At 35.7% G+C, this 23,186-nt stretch overlaps 1 protein-coding gene across 1 annotated transcript in view; it reads right to left on the reverse strand.

The window, feature by feature from the left end:
• LOC134657407 (homeotic protein empty spiracles-like) overlaps window positions 1-21,404 on the reverse strand; it is a 37,717-nt gene extending 16,313 nt beyond the window's left edge. Inside the window, exons 1-2 of the mRNA XM_063512954.1 lie at window positions 20,212-21,404; window positions 2,551-2,723 (exon numbers count right to left, since the gene is read on the reverse strand). Coding sequence (XP_063369024.1) covers window positions 2,551-2,723; window positions 20,212-20,665 — 627 coding nt within the window. The 5' untranslated portion in view covers window positions 20,666-21,404. The remainder of the gene's footprint in view (window positions 1-2,550; window positions 2,724-20,211) is intronic.
• Between the last annotated feature and the right edge of the window lie 1,782 nt (window positions 21,405-23,186).

Here is a 23,186-nt window from a genome sequence, read left to right on the forward strand (position 1 = left end):
ACCACTAATTGGTATGCATTTGCTATAATTATACATTATTATGTCATTACAGCAATTTCCCCTAGCTGTAGAATTGAGGCTGTTCAAGTCAAATAAAGGATAATTGCGATGTTGTAAAAAGGTTAGGTTGTTTTTCTAGCAGATAATATAAATGCCTATTTACAAATAGGCTAAAAATCAATATAGAATGACATACCATGACTGTAAACATAAAATAAAATTACACATTAAAAAGTTTTTCAACTTGTAAGGAGCTCGATCAACTCGCAATGCCACAATATGGACATCCATTTTGCCCTTTTCCAGAGCTTTTTAGGGTTACTTAGTAAAATAGGAACCCCTACTCCGTCAAAAAATCCAAACATTGTTGGCTCAATAAACTAGCATTAGCAATTTATTTCTTTTTAGATTTGACTCTAAATATAAAATTAATTTCAAATAAATGGACTGTATTTGGATAAAGCTTAGATACTTTGACAGTGTACGCAATATAGTAACGCTTGGTATTCAATGAGTCGTGTGATATATGTAGGTATTTGTTAAGATGTCCAAGTTGTAGAAACACTCTTAAGTAACATTCGGACGCTAAATAAAATATACTAGGTTTGAGAACCTTCGTATCTTGACACTAGATCTAGTCTTCCTCATTAAGCCGTGTAAAAACTGGCCGCCGTAGCCGTAGTAATAGCCGTAGTATCTGTCGATCTACTTGCACCCTGCATTATTTATAACCTTAGCCCATTGTTCTAGTCTGCTCTTTATTTATTTTTCTCTTGACATTTTCACAGGCGTAGGTAATAATAATTAATAACTTCATTAGAAACGGATGGCTAAGTCACATAACTTTTTGTACATACATATTTATTTTTAAATGATTTACTTCAGCCATTTTTAATTTAGAGCAGTTCGAAGTCAACTGTGGATTGTGAAAATTTTGAACGTTGTCTAATAATTAGTTAGACTAAGTATTGAAAATGGTACAGTATGTTATATATTTGTGATCTACTCACAAAGCCCTTTCATTTGGTACCCCACATGGTATGTTTAAAATAAAATAAAAGTTTGTACTGGCGAATTTATGACGTCACAGCAACTACCCCCACCACTTTTGTGCTTGTCATCTCATATATTTATGTTCAGGGCATTACACTGAATGCATCGATACCATATTCACCCATATCCGAGACGACATGAACGAAAATCGATTTCTAGAAGACTTTTTTTCGTTAGACACTCTACTATTATTTGAAGTATGCCTAATGAGTAAAAAACAAGTGCATGGGTATAGATAGACAGAAATAGTTTGTTAACAATTACGAGTCAGTAACGTAACTATTTAATTAAATTATCGATCAATCGTGTACCTACTCAATTACTTATTTTACAGTATTTGTGTTTTATGTTCCATTATTAAAACATCATTAATTCATTATAATTGTATGTCGGCCAAGTAGACAGTTACCTATATGATAAAACTATAATTGTTATTTATCGCTAACTATTATTTCATTACAATACGGTATGTCAATGTTTACGTATATATATATGCATAATTAATTGATTATCAATTAACTTAAAGAGCGTGCTAATTGTATGCATACCAACGGTTAATGTCTAGACAATAGCTAGGTATAAAAGTAAATAGATATGTGTTTTATGACTACGATTGACCGTGAAAGGCTTCAGTTAAAATTAATAACCATGAAATCACCTGTTCGGTTCTTGTTAATAGAAAGACATTTATAAAATTATTGCTTTCGAGTAAATACTTCTGCTACTGGAATGTCTGGAATACATACAATAAAAGAAATGCACCTGCGTTTTCCTGCGTACCTATCATATAAGTAACACATTTACAATAAAGATCTTAGCCCGTACCATGAGTCACTGACAATGTCAAAACTGACATAAACGCCATCGAGAACGTAATTTACTTTCTAAACATCTCGTTCGCACTAATATGCGAGTACGAGCGAGATGTATAGAAAGTAAATTACGTTCTCGATGGCGTTTATGTCAGTGCCAAACTGATGGTAGCCGTACTTAGCGAATTTGGAAGACGTATTTCAGGTTACACGTTTTTTTTAATAATTCGCCCTCCATGCGGCTCATCGGCAGAACTATCTGTTCACCCTTAACCTTCCTCCTTATTCTCCTCGAAAGCATGAATAAGTTTGAGGAGTTGCAAGAGCCTCAAGTCTGTCTAATAACTACATACCTGAGCCTCTGTAAGGCTGAGTGCTTGTGCCAGTTGCTTCCTCTCAGCTCCAACTACTTAATTATTATTTTCGAGATGGAGTAGGAAGCTATGAGAGTTTCAAGTTTGGTTAATAACTTTACATACTTTGAGTTGAGCCTCTGTAACGCAGAGTGCTTGTATCCTCTCAGCTCCAACTCTGTAATGGTTTGGGGAGTTGTGAGGGTTTGCCGGAGTCTTTGTAACACTGTATGCTAGATGTTTCCCCTCAACTCCAACTACATAATGATTCTACTGGAAGGCATGAGGAGGTATGAGGGGCTGATGATTGTATTAAGCTTGTACAAACATACCTGAGTCTCTGTAAGGCTGAGTGCTTGTGCTAGCTGTTTCCTCTCCGCCCCAACTACGTAGTGGTTCTTCTCGAAGGCATGCTCGAGCTTGAGGAGTTGCGAGGGGCTGAAGGCTGTTCTGATGCGTTTTGGTTTGCGGAACGGCTGTAGCAGGAACCCGGGGATGTCTGGACCTGGAGACAAAACATTAAAACTAAGTAGATGCAGTCACCTACATAAATATATTATTATTATCTTCTTGCGAAGTCCTACGTGCCATAAAAACTTATTTTGGCTCGACTCTAGGGAGTAGTCAGTAAAAGTTCTTAAATAAGACAAAATTTTCTACCTTCTGACTGCATTAGATCGCTGGCTGCGCCTGCCATCCATAGATTAGTGCACAGAGTTAATAATTATGGCTAATAAAATGCACAAAACCACAGAGCAGTGCCCTGTTAATCAAAAGCTTGTAACTTGTAATACAAGTGGAAGTCCCTTTCGAACAAAAGATGGCAAAAAGTGACATCCACTTGTATCACAACTTACAAGCTTTTGATAAACAGGGCACAGATGGGGTTTGGTTTGGTTTCTCAGTACACGTTCTATGTGAAACTCTAAGGACACGAATCGAAATACAACATAGGACGTTTCGTTTCAAGTGGTTTGTGATATATGACCTAATGAAAGACTGCATTAAACAAACCAGTGTATTACAAATTGTGGGCGTGCCAACGCTGGTTTAGTAAACGTTGGTTAAAACATGATTTGCTGAAATTAATGGAATGTATTTAGCAACTAAGTAAGTTTAGCTTAGAGTTAGCTGTTTTAAGCTGTTATACCGAAGCTTAAATAAGTATTAAGACATTACATAACTACAGTCAGCATCATATATTTAGTAGAGCCAAAATTACGGAAAAACCTAAATTGTCATAAGAGTCGAGCTTGCTGGGGTTGTGTATTCTTATTTTTATTATATTGCGATTCATTGGACCTATGTATAATGTATTATCACCTATTGCTGACTATGCCACAAGACGAAATAATCATTAATTAAAGGCCAGAGCACACCGGCACAGGTTAAAATGCTATTTCAACGTCTATGCACACGCATCCGGTGTGCGCAGGCCTTAAACAAACAGGCACCTACACTTAAAATTATAAAATAACCACCTACACATGAAAGTATACAGTATTCATATACAACAAGGCCCTAAAGGTGCTTACAAGGCCCTAAAGGGCCCGAAATACCTTCAAATTAGGCCCAACAAAAGCTGAGATTCCGCGAACGCAAACAATTATCTACTGAATACCAGTGGCATTCAGACTTTGAAAATGTGATTTCGATTTGATATTACACAACGTTTAAATCTCACAAGCATATATAAGAGCAAGCGAGAGGCACTAAAATCAATATTATATCAGTCAGTAGGTATAAAATCTAGATCATATTGTTGAAGTTCGAATGGCACTCCAGCATCGTTACCGCGAACTTTGTACCGATTGCAGGCATTAAGGAAAGCAATCACTTTGCGGCCCGGCCGGCAATTATGCGCTATTAAATGTCATCACAATATCATATCTCAATACGTGTAAATTTAATATGAGACCACAAGCGATTTTAAGACGTATTCAAAAGGGATAGAGTCGGGTTTTCAATGGGGTGGGGTGTAAGACTTGTGTGGGCTATAGTTTGTATGCGTTCCGCATGATATGACCTCGTAGCGACGTCCTGACATTTTAACTAATGACATTATAATTGTACACACGACCAATATAATAAGATATTTCTACACCTTAATATTTAAGAGTCACACGAGCCTAGTTGACGCTATACTATCGAAGTTACGCTCGCATTTTAAAAATATTCTGAAATAACAGTCATAATTCTATTTTGGTCTATGTCTTGTACTAGTTTTCATTGCTTGAAATAAGAGCGAGTAAAAGTTTTACATACAAAATATTTTAAACGTACAAGATTCATGTTAATGCGGGCGAGCTTCAATTGTATGGGAGCGGGTTTTTCTTTTTGGCGGTGGGTTTGTAAGACTCTTAACTCACTAAGCGCCACTTGCACCATTCCACTAACCCGGGGTTAACCGGTTAAACCTGGAATTACCATGGTTACCAGTACAATTTTACACTGAGTTAACGGTATAACCGCTCAACCTCGGGTTAGTGGGATGGTGCAAGTGGCCCTAAGTGAGTATGAGTACAGAAAGGTACGATATCAATTGCGTTGTTGTATCGTTAAATTGAGATATTATCTCGTTTTATTTAGTAGAGGCTACTTAATTAGTGGATTACAGTAATAACGACTTGGCATTTTATATTTACTTACGTACATACAATAATGACAGAAAATATCAAAATACTACCAATAAAAATTAAAATTATATGCCTTAATAATATTAATTATGTACTAACATTAATACAGGCGACCAAAAATAAATTGATAAATAAAAGTCAACATTTCGTCATAAAGTTTAAGTACAGTCATATTCAAAAGTTCAAAAATATTTTAATATCTTATACAAGTACTATATTTTCTGCAAAAAAATGACAACATGTATTTATGATTTAGTAGAATAATAAGAGTAAAATAAATAAAGAAATACCTACGCATATAATACCGGGCCGAAAACCAGCGCCGGGCACCTAGGCCCGGCACACGCTGAGACTGGAACCCTTTGCCTAATACAAAAATCTTCTCACTTTTGTTTTGTATATAAATTGATAATGATAACTGTTTTATTTTATTATGTAAGTAATTCTAACTCTATTTTATTTTCATGTATGTGGCAATAAACAATTCTTATTCTAATTCTTATTCTACGCCGTTAGTAACTGTTCACATTTGACATTTAAATGTCATATTACAATTGTTTATATGAAGCTAATCGATATTTGATGACCTAACTAAGATTGCACATCGTAGATAACGAGGTGGTTAGCATCAGTTCTTTTTTTAAACATTGCAGTTAACTAATGTGTTCCGTGCTCCAGCGACCACCAGATTGACGTTTGAAGCCTTTTTATCTAATTTAATGCACGTGTGTACAGCCAGCAGAACATTCACGTCCACAAAGAATATAGGTACCTACCTAATTAAATGTATAATATCGGCATTACCCGTTCAATGTTGTAAGTCCTTAGTTTCCTGCTACCGAAAGGTCGTCTGGAAGAGATCGCTTCTTAGCGATAAGACCGCCTGTTGTTACCTAGCTTTTAACTGTATTTAATTTTCTGTGTATTTTTAACTGTATGGTGCAACACCAAAGGGTCGCAAATGCGTTGCCGGCTTTAAGATGGGATTACGCTTTTTTCTTGGAGGTTCCAAGGTCGTATCAATAAAAAATAACGCGAGCGACAATTCATTCAACTGTTTAGCTTTCAATATAAGATTCATGTTTTAATGAAAAACATTTCCTAGTGACTTTTGCTGCTGACTGTAAGTACATGTACACCCACTCTTCCATGACATTTCTCAGTTCAGCATAAAACTTTATATGTATCTCTAACCTCATAAAAAACCTTGATAGGTAAAGTGTGAAAAGTCATTAAGGCAAAATTCGCGTCACGCGAAACCCGCATTTGCGGTGACAATCCTAGCTATTAAAACGTCGTTAAATAGCTATTATATCCCTTATTATACCGGTATACGAGTCTTATATGACCACTTAAGAATTATTCCTAATGTGTCTTAATAGCCGGTAACAGCGAATTAATGATATGAAATTGGTTTCCTTCCTTTAGTCCTTGGCTGAGTTTATACATAGGTACGTACATACTACGTATACATACTGTTGACTTATATAAGTAATAAAGGAAAAAACAAATTTAATATAGGATTGATAAATGCCGGATAATATACGTATTCATAAAATATTGGTTAACACACGCTATTATTATATATGTAGAATAGAAAAGAAACGTATATTTTGCAAGAATATTCATAATATTCAGCCGAAACAGTAATTTTCAAGAATTTTACTGGTAACTTTCATGACAAAATTCTCATGCAAGTTTCTAGAAAGTTCCCGTACAGAGCCCGTACCATGAGTCACTGACAGTGTCAAAACTGACATATACGCTATCGAGAACGTAATTTACTTTTTATACATCTCGTTTGCACTAATATGCGAGTACGAGCGAGATGTATATAAAGTAAATTACGTTCTCGACGGCGTTTATGTCAGTGCCAAACTGATGGTAGCCCTACAGATTAGAACTTCAATAGACTGTTTCATTTAATATTTACGTCACTCATTGGCATCTATTTCAAGTGTCATAAAAACCTAAACAAACTATAAAAGAAAGTTTGGCAAATAAACGTGCAGAAAAAAATACCGAGACCATTTCATAAAAACTTTGCAATTAAAAAAAACCTCTTTAGTGCATTGCTAGATTCAGACCTAAATAATTCAGCAGCTATTTTGAAATGATGAAGTTTAAAATAACACTTGCACAGTCTGTGCTATCAAAACCGCTGCAGAGTTATCTTGGTCTGACTCTATTACGATATAATAAAAACCGATTCCGTGCCGTAATATAAGTAGGGTAGCGTAATTAAAGCGATAACAATAGTTAAAGAGTATCATTAAACCAACCTCAGCCGTCCGTCCGTCTGTCTGTCCGTGATCACAGTTTCACGTATTATTGCTATTACTTGATAATTAGCCTTCAGCGGGGAAGTAAACACGCGATTACAATTATTAAGGATCAGATTGAGCATCATTAGAAACATTCATTTACGATTAAATAGTAAACTTTAGATTATTTTCGGCTTCACCTCAAATTGTTACTCACGCCACTCGCCTTATTTGACCTCTCTTAAACAACGGTTGCATAAAATACTATTATTAAACACATTATTTCCCAATCTGTTAATTACTTAGCTACATTATATTATCGTCAAGTTAAAGTGACATATAATTTAAAATTTCTAAGAACATATTACACTTAACCATTAGTGATAAACTGATAACCCCTAGAAAGCGTCACTAGAAACATAAATTAACTTATCTCTATGATAAGTGTTTTACTACTCATGACTACCAATTAAAACTTTAAGAGGAGAGTGGAGGACCGCTTCGCCATATAAACGTAGTCCCCATTTCCCTCTCTGGGTATATAGTTACATTGCGGAAAATAGCTTTACCCAATTTGATGTATACTAACATAATCTCAAAACGAAACAAGTAAAATCTATTCTTAATTTTCTCAAATGTTTTCTATACAAATTTGCATTTTTGTATGGTTAATTTTCGTTACGAAACTAAGAATGTTAAGAAAAAATTAGACAATGGTACAATAAAAACCATAGTTACAAATTTTTGGAAGTTTCTAACTTGTATAATTGAAAAATAAAAAAATAAAAATTATTGAAAGACATTAGCTGTATTATACCCACACCTAATTGCGTGAAAACCCATTATGTTAATTCCAGAGAGGAAAATGGGGACTGTTTGTATGTTGAATCGGTGACGTGCGGTCGTCCACTTTCTTTCCAGATTGTACAAATTAACGATCTGCAAAGTCACGCAAGTATTTATAATTATTATAATTACAGGGATCGATTCTCTGGCCGCTGAAATTGAAATAAAATTGAATGCGAATTGTATTGGTAACGCCAGCGCTCATGCGTAACTTAATGTAGAGCGGAAACTATTCATTAATTGAATTATTAGTATAATTGAATATAAATTTTCTGAATAGAGAATATTCGTGTTTTTTTTTATTATTATTCCTTTACACATATGACTTGTTATTAAGGGGCCCATAAATTACCAGTCCGCCGGACCATATCGGCCTGTCATTTAAACGCCAGAGGTGACAGTACCGAACAACTGACAGGCCGATATCGTCCGGCGGGCTGCTGACTGGTAATCAGTGGGCCCCTTTACCTATTATTTGTTGTTTTGTTTGCATTGACGTTTAGAGAAGCAAATATTATGTACACCAGTAGGTATTTAGCATCAATAATAATCACTTTTCTTTGTAATAATAATGAAATGACCTTAAGTTGGTCGAAATAAATGATTGACATATATTTTTAAATTTACTAGCCGGGCTAGCACATGATTGGCGCGACAGTATCTCGCGGCGAGATAGACTACCCGTCCCTCTTTTATTAACATACTTAGCAAAAGACGGGTAGTCTAACTCGCCGCGAGATCCTGTCGCGTCGCGCCAATCATGTGCTAGGGGTGTAGGAAATCAAATGTGTCGCTTCGCTTAAAAAGGAACCTTACGTCGGCAGGCGCTTACATACTTACCAACAAGAGTTTAATATTAAAGCGACGCTTGCCGACTTAAGTACCAATGGGCATAAAATCCCTTTAAATACAAAATAACACATTTATTTCTTAACCTTTTGACCGCCAAGACGTCAACTGACGCGCCCGGCTACAACCCAATAACAACCTTCGTGCATTCCGACAAGGTTCACGATGACGCGCCTTGCACGATAGGCTTGGCGTTCAAAGGGTTATATAATAAAGGCGTAAGTACAACATATTTCTCTCACAAATACGTCTATATCGAAATAAAAAGCTTTTAAATGTTATCTGTGTCATAAAGACACATCAAGAGTAATTATTTTATTTTCGTTTAATCATATTGTGAGCGATAAAAAATATAATTTAGTGGGCAATTAAATCATTTCGTAAACTTGTGTGTCTTGTGACAGAGTTGAAAATAAGGAACTTTAATGAGGGTTATGACATTTAGCGGAAACATTTTAACAATTTGTGTCATTGTGAAAATGTCGTAATGTCATAACATGAATGGTTCAGATGCAATACTATTTGACAGCGCATAATAATGGAAATAAAATCTCAGGCGACATTTATTTATTTATCATAAACCTACGCGTTTAGTTCCTATACCTATCCTATAATTTTAGATCTGTTATAACTGTTACAAGGGTCATACACATTTTATTGTATAGGTAGATACTTAACTCGTTTGAGTCCTTCCTGTAGACATCGCAAATTTAAGAAAATCAAAAGGTAGTTAATGAAGTCGGGACATATTTGTTCAGCAACTACTTGAAACTCAAATAAGAAAGACGTAAATATTATAGGTGTACTGTACTTACTCTCGCTAACTTTTGATGTTTTGTCCATATAGTGACCTTTTTCTGGAATGTGTTTGACCCATAAAACATAAAACAAAGTGATGATAATTGCTCCGCATAGTTTCTTGTCCATAACCAATGATAAACTACAACAAATGACTATCAAGTTACAGTCCCATCATTGGTAGATCATTAATTAATAGGATCGTTTGTATGGAGAGTGCGGCGAGCTGTCAAAATAGGATTACTAATGTTGTTTGTCTTCAGACATTTTATTAATAGTGTCGGTAGACATTCGGGGGAATTAGAGGTCACATATTATGTAGGTACCTATCTAAAAATATTTTTAAAATAACCACCTTTAGGTACCTAGCCTAACTAACAAAGTTATAAAGTGTAATTATAAAATATAGTTAAAAAGTTAAATTTCGAGCACATTAAATTAAATAAATTTAATTTAATTACGTTACCAAAAATGTTTCGTGACCTTTTGAGAAATAGGTAGTAACTTTTACTGTACCTACAAATAATAGACATAGTAGACATAGATATAGAAAATTTTTATTTAACACCACATTGAAAAAGAATTACAGGCAATGCTACAAAACATTACAAGCCTTAGAATTAAACTTAAATAGGCACAAATTAATTTGTTTACATGTAGATATAAATTATTAATGGCTGATTGTACACTCTTTCTTAAGCTAGGTCTACACCTCGGACGAAACCCACACGTGTAGGACAGTAGGACGAAATCGCAACGCCAGTGTTAAAATAATCTCAAAAAGATGTCAGACTCATAAGAGTCAGACAGTCAGAGACAGAGTCGCACACAAACGAGTCGAGTTCTTCAAATTTAGACTCAAACACTCTCTCCTACCAACACTAATTATTACAACAAAACAAAACTTGTTTAATGATTATTATTAAACAAGCTCCGAATTACCAAAGTAATCGTCCACTTAACCGCCGCGAGGCACAATTTAAAGGCTCCAAAACCTCAAAATAAACCAAGTGTAATTTCCTCAAACAAACCCTTTTTAATTGCTCTAACGAGGCTAATTATAACCCGTGTCTTACGCCTACCAATCATTACAGCCGAGTCGTAAAAATGTGCTAACTACGTTTCTTACAATTAGGTTTGGAGCCAAAATGGTTTGTGTGTGTGTGTGTGTTGGGTTGTCAAATACAATTTATTGAACACTAGCGACCCGCCCCGGCTTCGCACTACTTCGCACGGCTTCGTACTAAATATACGATATTCAGGGGATACAGGTAGTTGTTGGATACATAGCTTTTGCCTAGCCTAATCAAAAAAGCGTGACTATGTACAGTACAAGGGAACTAACTAAAAGCGATTCCTGGGTAAAATTGTTATCTAATCCGCTTTCGGCTGGTGTGAGGACTATAGCTCATTGGGGTTAATCCGAAATCGGGGTGATTTTGAAAATGGCAAATCTATCTACAGATGTTCTAAGTAATAACTACAACTATATTGAATAACAACATACGTAGGAAAATAACAATAAAGTAGGTAACCTAAATAAAACTACCTACAAAACTAAAACTACTACTTAAAAAAAGGAAAACTAAAAATCTATATCTAAAGAGGGCCCGTGGGGCATAGTACCAAAGATACTGGCAGCATTTCCTCGCTGAATTGCAACGCCACAGATGTTATATGGAATTCAGTAGGTAAATTAGGCTAGACAACTCGGCATCTCTGGATACAAGTACGAGTATGAACCTATGTTAATAGTTTATTCTACGAGACTTGTGCAGAAATGAGAATTCAGTAAGTGTTTGTGACGCAAGCTTTTCAAACTAGTCATAACATATCTAAGCCCTCGTGATAAAAAGTCGTATCTACCAAGAACACTATAAGCTTCATAAGACCTTGTAAGAGTTGTAAGCATCTCAATCTCAACAAGGAAGATGAATTAATTAATCACAATTATCTTTAATGATAAATCACTTGTAACCACTGCTGATCAAGATGGCCGGACAAAGGGGATAAATTGTCCGTTTTTAAGTCCAGTACACACGGGTTTGGAAATAGATATAATTAAACTGTTTGGTTAAGCTGGTTACACACTGGCTAATACTTTCTTAGAGACATCTGTTTATTAAAAGTTATTAATTGAGTGGGTAGGTATATACCTATTGTAACATTTTAGTCACATTACATTATCTAATCTATCTATCTATCTATCTATCTATCTATCTATAAACGAGCAATTCTTGTTTATTTATATATTTATTCATTTATATATATATATATTTCGGGGACCTCGGAAACGGCTCTAACGATTTCGATGAAATTTACTATATGGGGGTTTTTGGGGGCGAAAAATCGATCTAGCTAGGTCTTATCTCTGGGAAAACGCGCATTTTCGAGTTTTTATATGTTTTCCGAGCGAAGCTCGGTCACCCAGATATTCTATCTATCTAATACCACCTAATACCTTTAAACGAGCAATTCTTGCATTATTTATTTATTTATTTATATGTATATATATTTCGGGGATCTCGGAAACAGCTCCAACGATTTCGATGAAATTTACTATATGGGGGTTTTTGGCGGCGAAAAATTGATCTAGCTAGGTTTTATCTCTGGGAAAACGCGCATTTTCGAGTTTTTATATGTTTTCCGAGCAAAGCTCGGTCTCCCAGATATTTGTAATAATAGAAGAAACCCAAATATAATAATTTACAAAAAATCTAGATTGTTGAAAAAAAAAGCAACGTTATAATACTTATAATAAAAAATCGTATTTTTAAAACTAAAAAAAAACCATATATTTTTTTTTCGTCTGGTCAATATCGAATGCATGTTATAGCCGGTCAAACAAGGTTGTCAGTAGCAAAAGGAGCGAAATTCAAGTTTTCTATGGGACGAGAACTCTTCGCGGCTACATTTTTTGCAGCTCTTTTCTACTGACAGAAATGGCTTGACAGAGTATAAATTTTGCTATTTTATAGGTCCCGGGGTCAACAGAATCTTGTGATATAGAACTCTACCCGAAACACGCATAGACTTGAAAACATATATTATATTATTATGTAAGTATACGTTCAACTTCAAATGCACTGAGAATACCCTTAAAAAAACCGGCCAAGTGCGAGTCGGACTCGCGCACGGAGGGTTCCGCACCATCAACAAAAAATAGAGCAAAATCATCGTGTTTGTTGTATGGGAGCCCCCCTTAAATATTTATTTTATTTTATTTTTAGTATTTGTTGTTATAGCGGCAACAGAGATACATCATTTGTGAAAATTTCAACTGTCTAGCTATTGCGGATCATGAGATACAGCCTGGTGACAGACGGACGGACGGACAGCGAAGTCTTAGTAATAGGGTCCCGTTTTTTACCCTTTGGGTACGGAACCCTAAAAAGGAATAAAAGTACTTAAACTATATTTTATCAAAAGATCTGTCTGTCACCGCCTTAATGAGCGATGAGCGTCAGTTGTGTGCGTGTGTGTGTTGTTGTGCGTGTTGTTGTGTGCCCCGCTCAAGCCAGTAGCACCAACAAGTAGCTCAAATTACACACAATTACCCGCCATTCAAATCTTTCAGACGAATACTGTTAAAAAACATCCACAACAATCGCGTAATTAAGAAATGTGACGTTCTAACGAGATGGCGCCGTGACGGGGACGCAATCTATCGATATCGATTATCGACTCTTTATACAGACACAATTGGCACTTAGAGGTTATAAAGTTTTATAGCGAGTCATAATTTATGCGTAAATTACATCATGGAATCTTTAATTATGATTATAGGACAAACAGGACATTATGCTTGATTAGTTGGACACTACGTGTTGGGGGAGGGGGTACAGTTACAATAGGTAATCAAATATACTTTTAGTATGAGCGATTAATTAAAATAGACAAGTGTGTAAAGATCTTATCTTGTAGCATTATTATATTGTAACTAAGTATCTTATAATAAACATAAAACTTTAATGTGGCTTCTCTTTATAACGGTTATACATACGTTAAATTGTTATAATATGCTACTCCTAATTGAACTAGCATTGTATTATGCGTTTGGCCTATTGATACTTATAGTATATCTATATAAATATATCTCTGCAACTTACCATCAAACATTTAATCAAAAGGTAAAAAAGAGTTGTAGTCGATGTATGTACATTAAATCTAAATAAATAAATTGCTTACAGTAACAGAGGAATAGACCTAAATCAGATTGAAAACATCGATGGTCTAGGCCCCGCACTACGGAACAATCAAATTTCGAACAACAATGGCGTCGGTTGATAATCGCGGGCGTTCGGTTCACAAAAGACCTTTGTCAGAGCGCTTAACTTTTTGAAACATTTTTTTAAACCGTTTCTGACGGACGCGTTAAGCCAGTTTAATTAAAATGAACTGTTTTTTTTCTGGCGGTTCATAAAAATATTGTTGTTATAGAGGGTGCGTTTCGTTATTGCTTATTTGTCACATAATATTTGCTTTTGATCCGAAGGAATTAGGGAGGGGAGGGGTGGTGCGTAGATAATGGCTGCCGTTTCGAGGGGTGGATAATTTGATTTTTATTGCTACTGGTTACGAATAACTGGTGTAACAAACGGCTTAGTTAGTGGAGTTAATTCTGTTCAATTGTTACGATATAGTAAAGTATTAATTTATCATTACAGAATGTACTTGTATGTACTTAGTTACTTGTGGATATTAGGTACATATCGGTATACTCGTAGATGTCGGGTAATTCTGTCATTGAGTTTAATTTTACCTAATGCAAGTCTCTATAAAAAAACATTTAATAGTACTGCGAATATCCGTATCAGATATGTTCAACATATTTATAACAAGAGTTAAGTAGGTAATAACCTTAGTTGATGTTTTATTTCAGCTGCAACATTGTAATAGTAGGCAGAGTTGATAAGTATAAAATTGGTTACTAAAAACAAAGATAAGAGCTTCATTTCTATCTAATTAACGATTCTTACAAAAAAACAAATAAAAATATTTCGTTTATAAACCAAACAAAAAACAAGTGCGTGTCGGACTCGCGTTCCAAGGGTTCCGTACATTACACAATTTTTAACAATATGTTTTTTTTATGATAAGTGAGTAAAATGTCTTTAATAAACCCGTAGGGGTCGGATCAAAAACTAAGTAAGTTAAGTCCGACTCACGCTTGACTGCACATTTCTAATAGGTTTTCCTATCATCTGTAGGTATGGAACTATTTTGCGTATTTTTTTCAAAATTTTAGACTCAGTAGTTTCAGAGTTAAACGGGGGGGGGAATGGTAATTTTATGCTTATTTTCTTGAATAACTGCTGAACTATTTATCTTAAAATTATAAAAAATAATATAGGTATATTTGAGATTCTTACAATGAGCTCTTTCATTTGATATGTAACACGATATAGTTTGAAAAACTTTATTTTCTAATTTGCTCATTTACCCCCCAAAAGTGGCCTCCATATTTAAAATTCATTTGTTTACGTTACATGTCCGTCTTTGGGTCACAAACTTACATATGTGTGCCAAATTTCAACTTAATTAGCCCAGTAGTATCGGAGAAAATAGGCTGTGACAGACGGACAGACAGACGCACAAGTGATCCTATAAGGATCCGTCTTTTTCCTTTTGAGGTACGGAACCCTAATAATTAATAATTTAAAAGCAATAAAGATGTTATTCTGACTCGTGACACTTGATCCCGCGCTATTAGGACGAAGATTTCATAACTTAGCGATAACCTCAATTCAATACCGTATAACGAAAACGTAACATAACGGAGTGTCACTCGCGCGCTTGCGACGTTTTGCCACATAAACCGTTACAATGTTACTATCGCACTATTAAGCGTAATTATGAGCAGATAACTTAATTGTCTCATAATTAGCAACATTGTTGAATGATTTATTGCTTTTGCAGTTTATGCGTATGAAATATGGTATCATTTTGAGGTTACAATATCGCAATTGTATGTAATATCTTGTTATAGGTATAGCTTTTTTTACTGAATTAAGTTTGTTTATCCAGGCAAGTCAGTTATCTTACTCAGATACTTACCTAAGATAAATATTAAACCTGATATTTAATAAGTTAATTAAATTCTAAAACGGACAATTAAGACGATCGGATTAAACATAAAGAGTGCCCAGTAACGGTTTATAATTTATAAATGGACTGAGTAATCCTACAATCCGTTAAACCTTTTAAGATCCTATACAAAGTTGTTTGGTTAAAATACGCCGAAGAAAAGCCAATTAACTTATTTCAAAAACCGCGATCGGGACAAACAAAACGACACTCTGTTCCTTTTTCGAAAAAGGACGTTCTGAATTCAAACGTTCCCGGATTGCTTTTTTATTTTTTTGAACAAGCGCCAACAGACTAGAGATAACGCTATCGTAAACGCTGGTGTTTTGAGATAAGTTCTGTTTTTCAAAAAGTTTGTAAGTCGGTGAAGGATTAATGAGCCGTTTGAGATAAACCTACGGTTAATTGCATTGATTAAGCGTAAGCTGATTTTAACTGTACGTTTATAGTCAAAGATAAATTCAATTGATACTTGGGTGAAGTGAATAATAGACACTGATTTAATACGGTTAGTATAATAGGTAGGTGTGTTACGATTGGGAAATTATACTACCGTAAGAGATAAAATAAATCTCTGCCAGAATAATGTACAAACTGTATTTGAAACTAAACTAGGTACTAAAGTTTTAGCGAAATATGAGTCTAAAGTCTTAGGAAGATGTTTATCCTACATGTTGCCAAATTAAATTTTACAGTTGTACAGATTGTACTTAAATAGGTAAGTAAGAGGGCATTTTATAATATAGGTACATCAAATGATAACCACGTACAATTATGCTACAAAACGATGCATAATATGTATATGTAAAAAGTAGATGATCATTTAGTTACACCTGTAAATATTATCTGCAGCAACATATCTCAGTAACAACCGGACCAATTTTAAGCCTATTTATAGAAGAGAATTTCAAGTAGCCACGCCTGTATTTACCCAGTGGCTAAGTATTTATCGAGTGCCTGCCGCTTAACTACTTCTCCTAAGAAAATATCCGCCTGAGATCTAAAATACGACTTCCTGTCGAGATGCTATAATTTGTTGATTCATGAAAGAAAAACACATTACTTGTCTTTGCTAGAGTCGGGTTAAGGTTTAAAACGTTTAGAATGGTAGCCGAGTCAATAACAGCGGCAGTTAGGGTAGGTACCTATTTATTTTTTATGGCATCGGTCAGCACAGTTTGTGCAGGCATTGATAATTAGTTTACTTTGAAGGTTATGGTCAAAAACGATCTTACACAATTCCTATAAAAACGTAGACTTCCGAAATATGGAGTTAAAAAAAATCGAGTGATAAAAGATATCGATATCGATAAAAATGTGCGTCGAGGCCTAGCATTTTTGCCACAAGAGTGTTATTTGCTAGATCGGTAGGGGGTGTGAAGTTTCACATCAATCCGTCGCACCCCCTGCTGGTTCTGTAGGAATTATAGCGGGCAAAGAACGATGTAGACATTTTTTCTTTTCTATTCACTTGTATTATTACTTACAGAAAGTAACGAAACACGGAAAAGGTCAATACGAAATTAAAAACAATACAAGCGATTGAAAATATTGAAATCACGATTTACAAAAAGTCATATAGGTATATTTTAGAAAATAAACAGCCAAATCATTTCTGCTTGTCAAAATTAATGGAATACTTCGTAGAACTTTTACAACTGTTTCTAAATGATTCAACAACATAAGTTTAATTTGACAGTTCGCCCGTTTAGCAAATTAATACGAGTTGCTCGACCTGTCGACTGTCAAGGCTTGACCAGCAATTAAGTGGAAATCAAGACGCAGCTGCCGCGCTGACATTTGTGTCTGACAGAGTTTGACAGGTAGCGTGGGACTGGTCTGACTTTTGTGTCGGTAATAAATGTAAAATTGACACGGAAGAGCTAAATAGTTGTTTAGTGTTGTACAGTAGAATCCGCTTATAATGACATCAAAGGGAACTGACAAACACGTCATACTAAGCGGATGTCATATAAAGCATAGTTGTACATGAGTTGTACAACTTCTTATTTCTGTTAAGTTTTCCAAATTAATCTCAAATTCCTTTGTGAGAGATGAGTTTTATTAAACTTGTAACAAATATCAACTTGTCAAGTTGTCACTGAGAATCAAAACTAAAATACCTTACACGCCACGAACGTACCAAACGTCCTCGCAGGGAAAGACATGGTGACGGCCACAAAAACCAGCGAAGGTGTCAGTATAACCGGACATAATTTCATGGAAATAGGATTTTTAGGTCATAGTAAGCGGTTTGTCACTATAAGCGAAGTCAACTTATCCGAATTTGTCACAAAGAGTTTTATATGAAAACCAAACACAGTAATTACGTCATAGTAAGCGGTTGGTCAGTATAAGCGTAGTCATAATAAACGGATTCTACTGTATTTACACTAGGCCATGCTCCCGGGAATTCCCGGTGATTCCCGGGAATTTTATAGTGTCGAAAGAACCGGTACTGAAGACTCGGTACTCATCAGTATGTATGTATGTATGTCACTTTACTGCACATAAACAAGTTTACAAAAAACAGAAACAATAGAGTAAAAGATGTAAGTGTATGTACAAAGGCGAACTTATCCCTAAGGTTAGCTGGAAGAGATCTTCCAGCTAACCTTTGAGTATGCGTATTTATTCCCATTTCAATAGTAGTTATCTTTTAGTAGTTTAGTTTTAGGATATTATATTCGAATATTCTTCTTCTAGGAAGTTGGTTTTATATGAAAATATTCCGTTCTCGCGTTGAATTTTTACCTTCTGACCCTTCTGTATGTATCTGTCCCGTCATAGTGCTGAGTGCATCAACTACGGCCGTGTGGCTCGTACACCTTAAAGCCCAGGCGGAGGTAAAGTGTGCCGGTTAATTTCGTAAAATAGGTTGGAACGCTAATAAAGTGTTATTTTTTTAATAAAAAAGTCATTTATGAATATTTATGCAATTATTTATATGAAAATAAGTCATTTACGCTAACACAAACAATTTCTTAAAAATAATCATTTTAAGATGCCTAGAGAACCGGGAAGAACCGGGAATCCCGGTTCCGGCTATACCCAGATGAAATTCTTGGGACCGGGACCGGTAAGACTGCATGCCCTAATTTACACACTTATATAGCGGGCTTAAGTCAATATCGTTTGAAAGCTTGCACAGTATTTAGGTAGGTTTTAGGTACAGAGATTGGTTTTAGGTAGGTAAGTATAAAAAAAACAACTTTTATAAATTTTATTTTTGCCTATTACTATTGTTAGTAATAGTAGGTACCTACTTGTTATGTGCTTTGAATTCTGATATTTAATATTTTTAATTTACTCTAAGCGATAATAAACAATAGGTGCTTAGGTAGGTAGGTATCTATAGATATATAGGTAATATACCTAGGCAATCATTTGGTACCTAGTGTAAATACCTAGTAGGTAATGCCTAATTAACGAACACCTTGTCGGTTAAATGGTGAAATTAGGCAATGCTTTTTTTTTTTTTAATTTAGATACATTTTTTTGTAAGTTGTATGTAATATACAAATAGGGATAAAATGAAATGCTTTGAAATTTTTTTTGTTTGTGTTTATATTTAGGTAGGTATTTCAGTTAGATACTTGATAGATACGCTAATGTTATTTTAAATTTTGATCCACCTATAGTTCGTTTTTTTAGCATTAGAAAGAACTTGCAAGAAGATAAGCGGTCTTGACATGTCTTTTAATTGAAAAACGCTTTTAAAAAATCAAAAACTATTACTTATGAAAGCAGAAGAATATAAATGATCGTATTAGATTCATAATTGTTACATATTTGCCGTAACTTATTTTTAAAATGTGTTTTTCAATTAAAAGACACATCAAGATTATTTACCTTATTTCTAATGCTAAAAAAAAAACTATAAGTATAGTCATTATTTAGATCAACAACCTTACTTTATTAGCTCTTGTTATTGGACAACATAAAACATTACCTAAGTAACGCGACGCAATTATTTTACGTTAAACACAATTAAGGGAAAATATCGTCCCCAAATGAAATCGTTTAAACTAAAATTTAAAATTACATTGAATAGATACCTATTTCCAGATACCTACCTCATTTTTAGCTTTTGTTATTTTCAAAATACATATTTTTTTAAGTTCGCCGGTTAACCTAATTGTAAGATTAACCCCCCCAAGGCGCGCGGGTCCCGCGATGTCAAGTCGGCGTCGGCGGAAAAATTAGATACCTCTGTGATCGCACAAACGAGTTCATTCAAAATGTATAAAAAATTTAAAAAAACTTACAAGTTTTTGACATTGTGTATGGCTGGGACTTGAGGGGCCAAGCAAGTCTAGTAAGAACATTAGAACCGATGAAACGACGGTACTCCTTATTTTAAATTAAAATAGATTTTGGTAGAGTTTCATATAATATATGTCTTGGTCAGACATTAAGTATCCTACATACCGACATAAAAATCACTTCACTTGGTAAAGCTGAACTAGGTATAGTCTCTGACCTTTAATAGAAAACAAAATTAGAAACTTACCCCCAGGAAACCTATGTGGAAATATCCTTCCATGTCTGTTGATAAGCCAGGGGTAGAGCTGGTACGACTCCCGGGGTACAGGCGCGGGATGCGGCGGGGGATGCGGGGGTAGCGGCGCGCCGAACCCTTGCTGCTGATGCGCGAGGGCCGCCGCCAATGCTGCACCCTGGAAGTGCGCCAGGAACTGCTGGTGATGACTCTGCGCTTCCAAATATGGCAGCCTCTTCAACTCGGGCGACGGAAACACTGCGGGCAATGCGCTAGGCCGCAACAGAGGCCTCGGAGACGGACTCCTGGGCGTCCTAGGAGACGCCACCGGCGACGGGGACCCCGGACTCGCAAGCGGCGGCGACGCGTGCTTCGGCGGCCCGCCACCCACTATACTGTCTATACTAAAACCGATCTTCGGCTTCGACGGCACCGCCAGCACAGGGGTCGGTGCGAGAGGCATCATGCTTTCACGAGTCACAAACACTTAGCACTGTCACAGAGCACAATCCATGGTGACGCGCGATACGAACGCCAACGCGGCGCGCGGCCGAATGACTACCGCGCCCGACGCCCGGCGAGGGAAAAAATAACGAACATGGATGCCGCGCGAGCGATTGGTCGGCGTTTTCCAATGGGCGTAGAGCTGCATTTGAAATTTGAAGCGACGCGTGCTGATTGGTCGGTTGGGTTAGGGAGGTTGTGTTTGAATTTGGAATGCTTTCACGATGGGCGGTTGGAGCCGGGAGCTTGCGTGTAAGCCTGCCGGGTGCGGGCGTCAGTCGGCGCGAGGCGGCGCCGGCGAAGGTTCCGCTTCGCGTTTTGGTCGGGTTACCAATCAATTAAGGCCCGGATTGGGCTTGCTCGTTTTGGGCCCGCTGCCTCCGCATTCGAAATAATACACTTTAATTAACTCCGATAGTTTATTAACTTAATACCGCGAGATAAAGAATTTTTCAGCGATTTCTCTTAGAAACAATTAATTTGCAGCGCCCGGACCGCCATTTTGGCATTTCTAATTATTTTTATCGTTGATATGAGCCCGCATATTGTTAAATTATTTTTTAATAAAACGCGATAAGGATTGAATTTCACGCAAATTTTACGCTATTATAAACTAAATAGTGTTTGGTAGTTTGATTTTTTAATTAAAATTGTTTTGTGTTTTGTAGCACTGTACGACTGTGATTAGTTATTGTTTGGAAAACGTATGCGTTCCGCCATGTTATATTTAATTACTATACATTATGTATGTAGATAAAATTACGTTGTGAACGTGGGTATGTAGGTATACAATAAGAAGAATATTTTAGGTAGGTAATTAGGGTAATTCCGGCGTAGTTGGCCATAGTTTTTTTTAGAACGCGATAAAAATTAAGTTTACATGTAATTCAAGAAATCTTTATTTCCTCATAAACTTTGACTTTCGAAAATGGAACAGACAAATAATTATTTCTATTGCGATCAGCTTGAAAAAATGTTTCAAAAAAATGTACAGTTGGCCATCTCTCCCGAGGTGTCCGGGAGTGATGACCATACTATTACAGGAGAGATGGCCATGCCATAACTCTTAATTTTGGTATTGTTTATTTTTAATTTTTATTTCCCAAGTTCCTTTTCTTCTCAAGACCCCGTTTAGGCCACCGAATTAGGCAAATTAGGCAAACAGCACACTCAATGCAATCATGGAGAAGAAGAGGCTTGTGATATTTTTCCCACACCTGCAATAGTTATCTTTCAAAATTAAGTAAATTTTCCTTTTTTATTCGTTATCATGCATAGGGAGACATCATCACTGCTATATGATAACCTTTGGAATACCTAATTCGTGATAGATACATCTTCATCACTGTGTACCTTCACGGCCATATATATGGTCATTATTATGACCCCCCAACCCAACTTGAACTGGCCATCTCTCCTTTTTTTCCGGGAGAGAAGACCACGCCTAAAATCAAAACAAGTTGAGACTCGAGCTTCATTCTTATTTAGGTTAGAACAAAACTACAACCGTATACTTTGCACCAAAAGCAAATAACACCATTAGAATAAGACACTAGCATCAGTACCATGTAAAATAAGAACCCTCTAAAAATATTTGCACTAGTCAAAACCATCAACAAGTATTTTATGTACTTCTACATTTTTTTATTCCAACATTTTGGCCATATCTTTGCTCCCAAGCATGACGTGAAGCGTACTAAACAAGAACTAGCGACATCTAGCCATCAGAACCATGAAATATTTCGATGGGCAATCTCGCCCTTATGGCCATCTACTCCGGAATTACCCTACCTAAATTCATACCTATCAAAAGTCTAAGTAAGTTCAAAAGCATTTTTATTGCGACATATACCCATAGGTAATTATTACATAATATGGACCCTGCAAGGACGCAGTAATCTTATAATTAAATAACAAAGTATAGCTTAAATAATATTATAACTATGAGATCACATAAGGTGATCCTACGAGAGGGTTCCGTTTTTCCTTTTGAGGTACGGAACCCTAAAAATGAAAACTAACTAATAATCGGCCCTGATAGCGACTCTTTTTAGTGTCGTTGCTATATAACGTAATGGACCCTATAATGGACGTGGAACCGGTAATGGGACATAAAATCACAAATCCTCTAAAATAAGTATGTAAAAGTAGTTTATAAACACTGGCAATATTTTACCATAAATAAGAGTCATAGAGCTGTTTAAGTTTGACTTTTTATTAATTTCGGTTAATTTTTAAGAAATTGGCGCCAACCCAAAAGTTGTCGTGTCACTGGAAAAAATAACCAGTAAGAATTCTTAACAACTTCGCTAAGAGAGGTGAGTTCATATATTAAATTGTAATTAATTATTACTTGGTGTAAACTAGAATGTGTTTTGTTAATTGCATTTACCATGAGACAATTGCATTTAACAACACATTATGTTGTGACTCTAGAGATGTATAAAAAATAGTAGTATTTTGCCCAATCCCATTATAGGAGC

The sequence above is a fragment of the Cydia amplana genome, chromosome 20 (assembly GCF_948474715.1).
Source record: "Cydia amplana chromosome 20, ilCydAmpl1.1, whole genome shotgun sequence".
In the NCBI taxonomy this organism is placed as follows: Eukaryota; Metazoa; Arthropoda; class Insecta; order Lepidoptera; family Tortricidae; genus Cydia; species Cydia amplana.